This window comes from Dipodomys merriami, unplaced genomic scaffold (assembly GCF_024711535.1).
Source record: "Dipodomys merriami isolate MVZ:Mamm:240054 unplaced genomic scaffold, mDipMer1.0.p SCAF_4, whole genome shotgun sequence".
Taxonomy (NCBI): Eukaryota; Metazoa; Chordata; class Mammalia; order Rodentia; family Heteromyidae; genus Dipodomys; species Dipodomys merriami.
The window spans coordinates 35,360,511-35,375,532 of record NW_027205603.1 but is presented as its reverse complement, the minus strand read 5'-3'; the positions used below and the strand labels follow the sequence as shown (position 1 = coordinate 35,375,532).

Below are 15,022 nucleotides of genomic sequence, written 5' to 3'. Positions count from 1 at the left end.
CCCCACTTCCTTCTTCCTTCTCTTTTTCCTCTTCTTCAGGCTCACTCTGTCTCTGTCTCTGTCTCTGTCTCTGTCTCTCTGTCTCTCTGTCTCTCTCTGTCTCTCTGTCTCTCTGTCTCTCTGTCTCTGTCTCTGTCTGTCTCTGTCTCTGTCTCTCTCTCTCTCTCTCTCTCTCTCTCTGTGTCTCTCTCTCTCATATAAACTCCTTTTTTGGAATATAAATCTCAATCTAGTGCCTGTGTGAGAGATGGAAAAAATCAGCTGTTTCAGAATAGGAATTGTTTAATAAGAATTACATTCCTCATGATTCCAGTTGGCTTTAATCCTTCTGTAAGTTTTATAAAAAGCTTCATTAAAAACTCATGACACGTGTGTTTTGAGTAGAGAAAAATATGACTCGCAGTTGGGCTGCCATCATTTCAACATGAGCAATTAAACATTTTGATTCAGGAATAAAAAGACTCTAGATGGCATATGGTCATATTTGGAGAGCAAAATAAATGTGAAAGATGCCCAGCTAGAGAAATTATTTGAAATACTGAAATATGATTGTTCCCACATTGAAGACACATAACATAATCGTGTTGGACTTTATGATTATTCCACTATTAATGAGTGATAAATACATCGTGAATTTTAACTTCATGACCTCATTCTCTTGCTTTTGTACTGTAAAGATGACCAGTGACCTTTTTACTGTTTTTCTGGTATTTAGATTTTTCTATAATACTTTTTCATATGCAGGAAATCTATGTAAATTAAGAAATAAAATCTGCTATTTAATACCTTTAAAAATACTAACACTGTCTTTTCTACAGGAAGGAATAGAATCTGGAGAACCTGGCACTGATGATGGGCGATTTTATTTCCACCTAGGGGATGCCATGCAGAGAGTCGGGAACAAAGAGGTACCCGTTTGTGACTTTCTGTTCTCTCTAACAAAGGAGAGAGTCAGGATGGGACAGACATTATTTCTAGAGGAAAGTGAAAACTAAGCAAGCACGTTGACCATAAACTTGTGGAGGCTGTGATTTAAGTTTATGTAGCTGTAGGTTTATGTAGGTAAATGACTCTAGGTTGATCCTATAAAAGAATTCTGGGATTTAGCTTTTATCGTTCAAGCAATCAGCTAAGTGTTCCAAATATAGTCTTTAGTTTGTTGTATGCTGTGTGTGTGTGTGTGTGTGTGTGTGTGTGTGTGTGTGTGTGTGTGTGTGTGTGTGTATTGTGTGTTTTGTATGTTTGTGTATGTCTGTGAGTATAGAATATCTTTGGGCTGGGAAGATGGCTCAGTGGTAGAGTGCTTGCCTTGCATGCATGAGGCCCTGGGTTTGATTCCTCAGCACCACATAAGCAGAAAAAGCCAGAAATGGCGCTATGACTCGAGTGCTAGAGCACTAGCCTTGAGCTAAAGAGCTGAGGGACAGTGCCCAGGCCCAGAGTTCAGGCCCATGACCGGCCAAAACAAACAAACAAACAAAAAAATAGAATATCTTTAAAATTGTGAAGAATATTAGAATATCTTTAAACTGTGAAACAGAGACAGGATTATAAAATAATTTAATTTTAAAGATTATTGAACAGTTTAGTTAGGTTAATTTTGTTTTGTTTTGGAATTCTTAATATAGTTATTTTTAGAATGAAGTCCATTTGATTCCTGATTGTTAATTATGTAACTGACAGTTTGAAATATTTAATGCAGAGTTTCAGTTTAACTTTCATAGTCAGGTACTCACACAAAAAATGTAAGTAAAACAAGTTACATATTTTCTTTGTGATTATTACTTTTTTCCTGAGTGCAGAAGTCTGCCTCTGGAAACATCTATCTGATTGCTAGTCATGACATCATGTACTACAAATTTTAGACCCGTTCCCATCCATCTTGGTTCGTTTGGTTCTGTTGGATGGTGAAGCTCACCTCCTCTTCCTGCACCATTGCTGGGGTTTGGGGCTGAGATGTCCTTAGAGTAAAAACATAAAAAAGTTCACATGAAACGCTGAATCTTTGAAACCATTATATTCTGTGTGTGAGGTAAAGTGACATCTAAGGATGACACAGCTTCAGATTTCTTAACTTTTTTTTTTAGTTTTTTTTTCTTTTTTGGTTGGTTGTGGGGCTTGAACTCTGGGCCTGGGAGCTGTCCCTGCTCTCTTCAGTTCAAGGAGAGTGCTCTACCTCTTAAGCCTCAGCGCCACTTCCAAGATTTCTTAACTTTTTAAGATCATAACTCCATCTAGGGACCTGCAGGCTCCAGGAAGGAAGGGAGGTTGTGACAGAGTAATCATATGGTAGAATTGGGGGAAAAATGGGTGATAAACATTGAGATCACTGACACTATCTTCTTTATATATTTCTACTACCATCTACTGTGTTCTGCCCTCCATCAATCACTTAAAATAGGATGAGATATTAGAAGAGAAAGAAGAGAAAAGAATTTGCTGACTAGTGATCCTCATTTCATTGTTCCTTTAGATGTAAAAAGAACACCCTTTTGAATGAGAGGGATAAGAGAGATTTTGCTGGATAAATGTTCATGTCTTGACTACTGTAAATATAATTTTCACTAATTAATTTATCTTTGAATATGTCAGCATATAGAGCAAAGGCAGATAAAAGCAGTCTATGATCTATCTCATATCATAGATGAAAACAGGCTTTATTTCAAGGACAAAGAATTCACTATTAAACACTTGTTAGGGACTATGTATTTGAACCTAGAGGATTATTCTAGCAGCTTAAGTATCATTAATATGCAAAGAACAGCAGAGTTGAATTTTGAAAGTTCACAAGGACTGAAGCAGCCTATAGAAGCACCATTTTATAAAGGAGGAAGATGAACCATGATAACTTGTGAAAATTCAGCTTTGGCAGTTTCCATAACGTCCAAATCCACATTCTAGTTTCTTATCTAGTTTTGTTCTCCAAGTCGAGATTCTCATATGGACTACCAGCTTAGTGACACTGCAATGTCACAGGGACAATTCAGTCATCGTTCTCTAAGCTCTTTGCTGCTAGGTTCCGTCTTCATGTCAACTTACCTGGTTCAAGATTCAAGTCGACAGCAGCTGCTTCCTTGCCTTATCCCCTATAGCCTGTGTTTTTGGCTCTTTGGCAGGCACCTCCTTCTCCTCCTGCTCAAAGGGGCTTTATTCTAGCCCCTTTATTCTATATCACAGCAGTTCTCTATGCTGTTTGGGTTTTCTTTCAATTGCTTCCCCCATTCCCACTCCCATGATTCTATCAATATGCTGGTCTTAAAAATGAATTGCTGATGACACAAAAATTAGTGGGCCATCTGATTTTTCCAAAACTTGTTCATTATAATTAAGACCAACAGGTTTAGGAAATAAAGTCCTAAGTTCAAATTGAACAAAATTACAGTAGTCAAATTAACTTCAAAGGTGAATGCTACATTGTCTAAATTTAAAAAATAAAGTCAGGCACCAGTGGCTCACATCTGTAATCCTAGCTACTCAGGAGGCTGAGATCTAAGAATCACAGTTCAAAGCTGGGCAGGAAAGTCTGTGAGACTCTTACCTTCAATAAACCGCCAGACATCCTGATGTGGTACTGTGGCTCAAGTGGTAGAGCCGAGCCTTGAGCTGAAGAGCTGAGGGACAGCGCCCAGGCCCAGAGTTCAAGCCCCACGACCGACACAAAATACATACATACATACATACACACACATACATGCATATATACATACAGACATACACACATACATACATAAATAGCCATTTTTGCATGTGCATGTGTGTATGTGTATATGTATGTGTGTGGATATATGGCCATCCTGGGGCTTGAACTCAGGGTATGGGCTCTGTCTCTGAGCTATTTTTGCTCAAGGCTAGCATTTGAGCCATAGTTCCACTTTGGCAGTCTCATAGCTTCAAACCAGGATTCTCAGACCTCAGTCTCATTGTTTTTTAAGATATAAAAGTAGGAGAGAGTTGAGCTAGTTACTGGGGGCCCTGGCTTCTAGTTCAGAAATTTTAAATAAACCTCAGTTTTGACATTTGTAAGATGGAAGGTTGGGGCTGTTAGATCAAATGAGATCAGACATGTCAGTCTAGCAGTAAACTAGTGTCACTGAAACACCAGGTGACACTGTGATTGTCCTTCACATATGATAGTTTTCATATAGTTTACATTAAATGCTGAAAACATGCTAAAAGTTAAAAGGTTTTACCTCTACAGTATTTCTAGAGGTTTATAAGGAAGACATTTGAATTGATATAAAATACTATTGACGAAAACATCTTTTTCTAAATGGACATGGTGATATTACCTATGATACCTGCACTTGGGAGACTGAGGCAGGAGGATTGAGAGTGAAAGGTGAGCCTGGGCTAGATTGTGAGATCCTGTCTCAAAAAAACAGAACCAAACCAAACCAAAAGAAACAGCAGTAATAACCAATCATTCTTCAGAAGCAATTACTAGACTGTGCTAATGAAGAGGATAATAGTTGGAGTCCCCCACACCAAACTGCCCATGCAGAAGACAAAGGGTGCGCACACAGGGTGGGTAGCATGTGGGAGGGTCCCCTGGGAGGATATGGCTGGGGGTCCTTGGATAAGCCAGATGGAGCAGCTACCCTGCTGCCAGCTGTCCCTGAACGGGCTGGCCTTCAAGGAGGCCAGGTGTATTATGTTACAGCCAGACTGAGGGCACAAATGCCATCTCTCATGGCAAGAAAAATAAATAAGTTAAATAAATAAACACAACATTAGAAACAAAAGTTCCTTTTTAAACATTTAGCATGGGCTGTCACTATTCTTATTATCAACTCAGAACAATATTTCCTTTCTTGCTACTTAATTTAGTGGAGTATTTATATTGTCACCCTGGAGTAAGCCTCCATAAATGTGAACATGGAAGGAAAGTACACATGGGGAGGTGTGATTCCAGATTTTAGCATTCTGATTCAGTAAATGCAAATGTTCTTGAAGGAATTATGAAAACCACAACCCATTCATTTTAAAAGGAGACATAAAAATAGATATTACAAAATGGAAGCTGGAATGTAAATATTGTCTCCTTTGGTGCCTGACGTTATTTATCTATTCAGTGAATAAGTTCTAGACTATGTTAGACATTTGGGGAACAGCAAAACAAATGGGGCATGCAGCCTGTAGCTACAGCGCCTGCAGCTGTAGAGTGAAAATGAAATGCAAATGTGCATTGTATACCAACAGGTTACAATCAGAGACCCAATAAAATAGCAATCTTTATTCACTAGACTTCACTCGATTGGGGTACTTCACAGGCAAGCTCTTTATTTAAATATCTCAAAGTACAATCAGTCTCTGACTCAATATCTTTAAGCTTTTACTTCTCCCAGTCAGTGAGATGCCCTTCTTCCCTCCTTTTTGGGGCTTAAGTCTCATGATTATCATCACATTTATCATTTTAGACCTAGATCTCACATTAAAATGAAAATATGCAATATTTATCATTTTAAGTTTTTATTCATTTATGATAATGTAGAGGCCATACACATTCACCAGAAGCCACACTTCAAATACTGAGCTTGGTCTTTTTCCCTGCTAGTCATAGGCAGTGTGGTGCTTACTCTCATGTAGGATCTGAGCGTGGCTTCCAGCCACAGCTCCCAGTTGGCCACTGGGTCACGTGGGAAATGATGTTTTGCTGTGTACCCTGTGTTCTGTGGGTTCCATGGATCAAATGCCTTTTGTTTTAATTTTAAAAATTATAGCACCCCAAGATAAGGATTCAAATGGTTTTTCTTTCTTGCTGTTGTTTCTAACATATTTATAAGATGATTTCTTTGTTGCTTTGTATGTCCCTCCCCCATGGTATAACCCCTGTTTTTACTGTATTTGATGTTGGTATAATTTGGGGAGGGGAAGGAAAAAAAACAAATTGTTTAAATAGGGATACAGATGGACCCATTGCAACAATGAGATGTGAAAAACGATCTTTACAACTTTGGTGGGGGGGGTTAGGGGGACTGAAAGGGTGGGGGGAGGGGGGAAGAGATGGGAGGGGATGGGAAAGGGAAACAAAGGACGAGGCAGCAATTCTTGATAAGAAACGTACCATTACCTTGCTCATGTAATTGTAACCCCACTGTACAGTATTTTCACAATTAAAAAATAATAACAACAATATTTCATTGAAAGAGTAGTACGGAACATAATCTTTCTGTTCTTTCAGGCATATAAGTGGTACGAGCTTGGGCATAAGAGGGGACATTTTGCTTCTGTCTGGCAGCGTTCTCTCTACAATGTGAATGGACTGAAAGCTCAGCCGTGGTGGACCCCCAAAGAAACGGGATACACTGAATTAGTAAAGGTGAGTGCCAACCACACAACCACGGTGGTGTCAGGGTTTCCATTGACTAAACTATCATTTAAATGATGGAGGGAATTTGTCTGGAATTGGCTTCTCAAACCCTTGACCTTAGGATACTCTTACACTCTTCAACAAGATCCATCACCCAAGGAAGTTTGTGTGTGTGTGTGTGTGTGTGTGTGTGTGTGTGTGTGTGTGTGTGTGTTTGGTTTATATTTATCCATGTCATCCTTAGAAAAGAAAACTAAAAGAAAATTTCATTTTTTTCTTTTTCTCAAATATTCTTTTTTATTTTAAAAACTATACTGTGTACTTTTATTAGTTTCTAAACTTTTAAACTTTTTTGTATATGTTTTATTGTAAAGATATTGTACAAAGGAGCTACAGTTACATGAGTAAGGTAATGAGTCCATTTCCCATCAAGCATTGTTACCCCCTCCTTTGTTTTTCCCCTGCCATCCCTTTCCTCCCCAACTCCCCAACTCCTTCCTACTCCCCTCCACAGTTGTAAAGTTCATTTTCAACAGTGTCTTGTACATCTCATTGTTACAATGGGTCAACATGTATCCTTATTTCAACATTTTGTTATTTCCCTTCTCCTCCCCAAGTTAGAAAAATGTATATACAAGATGCAGGGCACCAGAATCAAATACAGTGAAAACAGGGGTTATACCATGGGGGAAGAACATACAAAAGAAACAAAAAAAGTCACCTAGTACATTAAAAACAACAGCAAGAAAGATAAAACCTTGTGTCCCTATTGGGGTTCATTTCGCTTAGCATTATCTTATGAATGGATCAAGAAAATGTGGTAGATAGATAGATAGATAGATAGATAGATAGATAGATAGATATGTGTGTATGTATGTATATGTATATATACATATGTATATATATATATATAATGGAATTTTATGCCTCCATTAGAAAGAATGACACTGCCCCATTTGTTAAGAAATGGAAAGACTTAGAAAAAATTATATTAAGTGAAGTAAGCCAGGCCCAAAGAAACATAGGTCCCATGGTTTCCCTTATCTGCAATAACTACTGTATGTCTAGGACAAGCAGAAAAGGTCAAAAGCTATGAAAATTTTATTTTTATATATGATTTGTTTAAAAATAAGTAACAATATTACATGTTAATATAAATAAATTCAAAATTATAATGGGAAGATTGAAATGTTATATAATTTTACAATTTTTTAAATCTATTTTTGGGGGGCATTCTAGAATTTGAGCTCAGAGCCTTGTACTTCCTAGGTTCAGTGCTTTACTGTTTGAGCCACCAATCTAGCTTCTTACTTTTGAATGAGGTGTGATTCTCCTACTCAGGCTTTTCAGGGAGTTGGAATGATAGGTATATACCACCACATCCAGCATTTTATTGGTTAAGGTGGATTTTGTGAACTTTTGCCTAAGATAGGCTTGAATTGTGATCCTCCTGATCTCTAGCTTCTGAATAGCAGGGATTATAGGTGTCAGCCACCAGCACCCAGCTACAAGTCTTTTTAATAATATGCTGTCATAGAAGACAGGAGAATTTTCTTGACTGCAGCATAGATGCACCCATTAGAATAGTGACACTATACATCATGCAGACTCTGGAACATTCCACTGTGGGTATGAAAAGAGCAAAGACCTCCTTCACGTTCTAAGAAAGCAGTTTTGGGTATTCCAAACTCCCTTAAAGATTAAGGGAAGCTCCCCCACCCCACCCCCATGTCCTAGGGCCACATTTTGAGAACTGCTGTTTCCCTTGATACAGGAAGAAAAATATTTATATCTATAAATATTTTTATATGATAGCTGATATGTAAATAAAGAAAGTAAGTGACTTTAGTAACATAAAAATTAGAAAGTTTTATTTTGGTATATTAAATCTGACTTCTAATACTGTGGTTTTGCTAGGGGTGTGGTATGGTCACATATTTACTTTTACTGTCATAAGCCCATTCTTAGACACACGTAAAATGCTATGAATCTTACAGGTTAGGTGGGCTTCTGTGTTCTGCCCTGGGAAGTCTGTCATTTAATGTGTGGTTTGTAGAAAATAACGGAATTCTGGTTTTCCAAAGATTGATTTTACATGTATATGAGAGAAGCAGGCGGGGGAGGACAGAAATGACAACCTGTGATATTCTACAGTCTGCGTGATAGATGTGTGGGGACTTGTTACATTGTTCATTCTATCTTTCAGTGTATTCTCGATCTTTTTCCCAGAACCTTTTGGCAAATGAAATCTGTCCTTAAGACTTGCAAGACTTTACAGGTTAATTTGATCTAGTTGGATGAAAGAGAAATTTCAATGTGGTTTCAGTGCTCTGACATTAGCAATAGGTTTTCTTAAGACCTTGCTTATTTTATTATAAAAGCATATGTGATGGTAATCTTAATGCATTTTACAAAGACCACCACTGAGACTCAAAGGAGTTATAGATGAGAAAGTTATATTATGGAGATGATGCATTAATTAATTTTAGATTAATTTCAGCTGCCTCTGTATCCAATAGTAGCAGACGCATCCTATACTTGGCCATACTGGAAATGGTACAGTACCATCTTCCTTGATCAATTACATTTACACTTAGTGCTCTCAGTGATGTTTTTCTTATAAAATGCCCGTCTTCCTTAGAGTGGTCCACTGAGCTCTTTTGATTCTCTGTCCCTTCCTTTTTTTTCTTTTTTAAAGAAAATTTATTGTCATTGTCAAGGTGATGTACAGAGGGGTCACAGTTACATACATACATATATGTCCCTCGTTTTTCTCCCACTTTCCCACATCCCCCCCACATTACCCCCCACCACCAGTTGTAAGGTTCTTTTCCTGGTCAACTTTTAGTTTATTTTTTGTTATAGTTTTTAAGCTGCTTTCAATTTCAAATGATAGAAATGAAATTCAAATCTGGCTTCAACATGAACTTGTTTGATTCATGTTACTGGAAGCCAGCAGTAGAACAGGCTTCGGGAGCAGCATAGTAAGGGAATGATTTTCTTGGCCCCACACTTCCTCTTTGCTCAGCTGTCTCTTTATGCAAACCTTATTGCAAGATAGCTCCCAGTAACTATGGGACTGGAGAGTTAGAAACAGTGTTGAGCTACCATATCAGCCTTAAATGGCCTTCTACTACAACTTTGTGGGGAGGGGAGTGGGAAAAGATAATATGGAGAAAATGAGGGAGGGGCGGAGGGAGGAGTTGGGGAAGTAGGCAGGAAAGGGATGGTAAGGGAAAAACAAAGGAAGGGGTAACAATGCTTCATAGGAAATGTACTCATTACCTTACTTATGTAACTGTAACCCTCCTGGTCATCACCGTTATAATAAATATGCAAAAATAAAATAGAACACACAGTTGATTTCTTTGTAATGGTTTTGTTGTAAATCCCCAATGTACAGAAGTCAAAGCACATTTGTTAAAAGTTTTTAAGTGGCCTTCTACAAACCTCCTAGGAGATGTTTTCTTTTTTGCAATAGGCTGCCACAGTTACAGAGAGCCTGAGACACCAAGTAGTTGACAGCAGAGAAAAAGTGTCCCATCCCATCCACCTGGGAATGGGAGCCAATTTAAGCCACATTTCCAGTCTGCATCAGTTATTGGCAAGGGGTTATGAGATGATCTTCAAGCTAACAAATCTTCCCCTGGGAGTCAGTAAAAGGTCAGCTTCCTTTGAACTGAATACCTGATCTGGAAGGAGTTGGACACCTAAACAAACTCAGAGTTCTGTTGTACAGGGAGTCTACAGTGCCTAGGTCCCTTACTGTGTGTTCATGTAAACTTGGACTCCAATAAATTTTATCTACTTTATGTTTTCCATTTTTTGTTCATCTTCTAAGGGAATTGGTCCAGTATGCTACAGGGGCTGAGAGAAGTTTTACTAAAGCTCTGCTACCCAAATTCACACTCTTTGTGTTTTATCTCGTTATATAGAAACATTAACATTCACTGTGAACATTTATTGACCTTGTAAAATCCTGATTAATACTTTTTTCCAGCTTTACAGTTTGACCAGTGTCTTAGTTCATTTTAGGTGCTATAACAAAATGACACAAACTGATTAGCCTATGAGCAACAGAAAAAATACCTATATAAACAAATGTATAATATATTTCTTAGATTCTGAAGTCTGGAAGTCCCAGCTCAGGCTGCCAGGAGATTCAGTGTCTGGTGAGGGTTTCTTCCTCGCCAGATGAGGCTTATTCATTGGCTCTGCGTAGTGGAAGAGGAAAGGCAGCTCTCTACATACTATTGAAATTAGACTAACATTAAACTCAACTAGATTGTTTTGATTAAAGTCCTAATGCCCACTTGGATAGCCACAACTTCAAAAAAAAAAAAAGACAAGCATTAGCAAGTGTTGTATGCATTTGGAGACACTGAAACCTTCACACATTACTGGGGGCTATGTACAGCCACTTTGGAAAACAGTATAGCATTTCCTCAAATAGGCAAACATAAAATTACTTCATGGCCCTCCAAGAGTATATATCCAGAAGAAGTGGAAACTTATGTTCACACAAAACTGTGCATATAAACATTCACAATACCATTATTCATAGCAACAGAAATGCAGAAAGCCATGCAAAATATATCCATCCCAATAATAAATAAGTAAATACCCAAAAAAGTAGTAGATCCACATGATGACACTTAATAGAATGCAGTATTGATACCTGGTACAGCATGAATGCATCTGAAACACATAATGCTAAGTAAACGTTACGTGCATGATTGTGTTCCTATGAGCTGCCCTCATCAGGCCAATCCATGAAACAGAGGCATATTCTGGTTTTTCAGAAACTTAGAGTTGTGACCCTTAGGAGGTAAAGGGTGTGACTTAGAAGTGTGAACCTTAGTAGGTAAAGGATGTGATGAAAATGTTTTAAAATAAGAATGTTGATGATTACACAACTGAGTGAATATACTAAAGAACACTGAATTACCAAAATATATCTTAATAAGTCTATTAAACAATGGGAAACTATGATAAAATATGGTGGTTGAGGTTTATGTAGAGAAAACGTGTTTCTTCCCATTGTTGAAGAAACTGAGTTAATGATCACCAAGGCAAAACAATGAGGCTGTGAAAGCCTGCGCTCCTCCTGCATTTCTTTGCCTGGGCTGGATTTTTTTTTTAATTGTCAAGGTGATGTATAGAGGGGTTAAAGTTACATAAGTAAGGTAGTAAGTACATTTCTTGTCAAACATGTTACTCCTTCCCTCATTATTCTCCTACTTTACCTCCTTCCTCAAGTTGTACAGATCATTTCTAACATACTGTCTGGTGAATATCACTGTTACACCGGTTCCCTTGTCGTTTGTCTCACCATTCTGTTGATCCTCTTCCCTTCCCTGATTCAGATAAACATATATACAATATCATGGTACCTGGGTTGGATTTTGAGGTTTGTTCCTTAATAGCTGTGTGACCTTGAGCTACGTTCTTTGCTTTTAAATTCATTATCTCAAAATGTTCATGGGCAGTGGTACTGTCCCAAACAGTTGCTCTAATGTTAAATTAGTCATAGACAGTATTATTATTATGGTTATAATTTTAATCCATTACCTTGTTTTATAGAAACAGTAATTTCTAAATCTAAAAAAGCTGTAAAGTCAATTTGGAAATAGTGTATACTAAAATAACATAGTACTATGTAATATTTATTAAATGTTGCCTATTTATAACCAGTATGCTAAGTACTTTGTATTTCTAATCTGGTGTGTGTGTGTGTGTGTGTGTGTGTGTGTGTGTGTGTGTGTGTGTCTGTGTGTGTGTCTGTGTGTGTCTGTGTGTCTGTCTATGTGTATCTGTGTGTGTAAGTGTGCTCACTTGTCCTGGTGTGTGTGTGTGTGTGTGTGTGTGTGTGTGTGTGTGTGTGTCTGTGTGTGTGTCTGTGTGTGTGTCTGTGTGTGTGTCTGTGTGTGTCTGTGTGTCTGTCTATGTGTATCTGTGTGTGTAAGTGTGCTCACTTGTCCTGGAGCTTGAAACTCTGGGCACTGTCCCTGAACTCAACACTCTACCTCAGGTAGAGTGGAAATGGAGCTGTGGCTTTTTGATGGTTAATTATAGATAAGAGCCAAGGACTTTCCTGCCTGGGCTGTCTTCGAACCTTGATCCTCAGATCTCAGCCTCCTGAGGATTACTGGCATGAGCCACTGGCACCTGCCATAACTCTATCCTTAAAGCAGCTCTAAAACATATTACTGAGGCTAGTTATCTATAAGTAAAGTAAAGATGAGAGAAGTCAAGAAATTTTCCTTGGTCCTTCACTGATGGTGACAGAAGGGACATGAACCAAGGTTTCCTTGGGTTCTTAGACTGTACCCCCATTCCTATACCTTCTTTGTTCTGATGTTTTTGTTCTTAGGCCTTGTGTCCTTCTTTGTATCAGTCAAGAATTGACAAAATTTTGTTTAGGTGTACTTCTTGACTTTAGCTCTGGCTATCTGCTTTTGTTTTGTTTTTGTTTTTCTTTTTTTTTTTATTATTGTGAAAATACCGTACAGAGGGGTTACAATTACATGGGCAAGATAATGAGTACATTTCTTATCAAGCACTGTTGCCTCCTCCTTTGTTTCCCCTTCCCATCCCTTCCCATCCTCCTCCCCTCCCCCGACCCCTGATTCTATCCCACCCCCACCAAAGTTGAAAAGTTAGTTTTTTTGACATTACAACTTGTACATCTCATTGTTGCAATGTATCCCTATTTAAATGATTTGGTTTTTTTTGTTTTTCTTCTGAGGGGGCAGTGCTCCTGGGGCTTCTTGAAAGTAATTTATATTGCCAAAAATGACTGCGTAAGAAAGCCAGCTGTGTGAGGGAATCTAGGGTCCATTGCCCATTTGTTTAATTCACATATACCAGCATATCAAAATATTTTTTCATTTCCAAATTATAGATTTGAATACTAAAGATCATCATCCAGCCATTGATTTTGTTGTTGTTGTTTTGCTGTTGTTTTTATTTTGCACTAGTCCTGGGGCTTGATCTCAGGGCCTGGGAGCTGTCCCTGAGCTTTTTTTGCTAAAGGCTAGTGTTCTACCACCTTTACCAGAGCTCCACTTCCAGATTTTTGTGCGGGTACTTAACTGGAGATAAGAGGCTCATGAACTTTCTTGTCTAGGCTCAGATTTCAGCCTTCTGAATAGCTAAGATTATCCTCCGGCTCAGTCATTGATGTTTTATAATAGGAACCTTTCAGATCCAGTAGCTGCCATGTTTGACCAAAATATTTGCAAGCTAATTATACTTCTAGCCCTTCAGTGACATGGATAGCATGTTTTTTTAATTCAAGTTATTGCCACTATGTTCCTGAGAGTTGGAGTATGCATTTGCCTGGAGGCATGGATAAGTGTTTAGTAGATCAGCCTTGTGTTGACTTTCCCTCTATTGTATTGTCACTCTTCTTCCAATGAAGAAGAGTGGTGATTTGGCATCTCTGGCACTGAAGTGTGTGCACCTCAATGAAAGAAATTACAGAAAAATATTCCAGTAGAGTTTTCTCTTAGGGGCTTATTTTCATTAAAATGGAGTGGGTTGCTGTCCACATCACCAATATCAAAGTACTAAGTACCTTGGAGGTATTTAATATAGAAATGGAAACAGAAAAATGGATGAAAGTCTTGGCTAGATTAGAAAAAGAAATGATCTCTGGTAGCTAGAGGAAAGTAATCATACCTTAACAGATTTGCTCTCCTTTTTTTTTAATTTTCTCTTTGATCCACACAATTCTGTGGCCAATTTAGGTGTACACATGCATTTGTAGTAACCACTGTAGTATATTGAAAATGCAGTAGCCAAGAGCAAATTAAAGTCATAGTTTAAAATGTCTCCTTTATATTTTCCCCTACCTAGCTATTCGCATTCATCACTGGGAAAAGGAAATAAAACAACAACGATAACAACAATAAAACAAAACAAAACAAAAACCACAACCAGCTTGTACTCCTTTCTGATTTTCCAGAGCAGCTGCTCTGATCTAAACAGATACCATGTCAGTCAAGTTTACCTTTCTTCTTCAAATTGTGGTTTTATTCAGCTGAAAAAGTGCCCACAATACTGGGCCAGGGATGTGGCAGAGTGCACAAGAATGACTGATTAGAGTAGCACTCCGTCGCTCTCCCCTACACTACGGTTTTTATTCATTAAGAAAGCCAGTGTAAATGAAAAACGTAACCTTGACCAAAATAGGATTTATACAGCAGTACATTAGTGGTTTCACATTTCTGTCTGATTAAATATTTAGATGTTTTCAGTGAATTGCTTTTGAAATGAAATAGATTGAGAAAGGAGCAAAGATGTCAGACTTGCAGTAGAATTAAGCAACAAATTAAAAGGATTTGTAATTTTATATAAAAGTGACACTGGCATAAAGAAGTGCCAAAAGCAATTCTTTAACATTAATGCAATGCTTTGTTCTTATTTTTCTAACTCTAACTTGAAGCTTTTGGAGTTTGAAGGATCCCTTCCTGAAAGGTTATGACAAAACATGATGGTATTCAGAATTTGATGATTATGTGACTGAAAGGTGAACCTTTTAGAAAGGGCCCTACAATTAGAGGCAGATTAGTTCTGCTCTCATCTGACACTCAGGGCAAGTCTGAACTTCAGAGGTTTCTTTTTTTTTATCTCTAAATTACAAATAATTACTTCAGTTCCCTCTCTTACAAGGCGAGGGAACAAAACCAAAGCAGAATAAGATTCCGC

The 15,022-nt window shown here is 38.0% G+C and overlaps 1 protein-coding gene across 5 annotated transcripts in view; it reads left to right on the top strand.

Annotated features, from left to right (window-relative positions):
- Nucleotides 1-15,022, top strand: part of Asph (aspartate beta-hydroxylase) — a 204,273-nt gene that overhangs the window by 158,147 nt on the left and 31,104 nt on the right. For all 5 annotated transcript variants that reach the window (XM_069990787.1, XM_069990784.1, XM_069990785.1 and 2 more), the window contains 2 exons: nt 819-908; nt 6,182-6,319. In XM_069990787.1, coding sequence (XP_069846888.1) covers nt 819-908; nt 6,182-6,319 — 228 coding nt within the window. The remainder of the gene's footprint in view (nt 1-818; nt 909-6,181; nt 6,320-15,022) is intronic.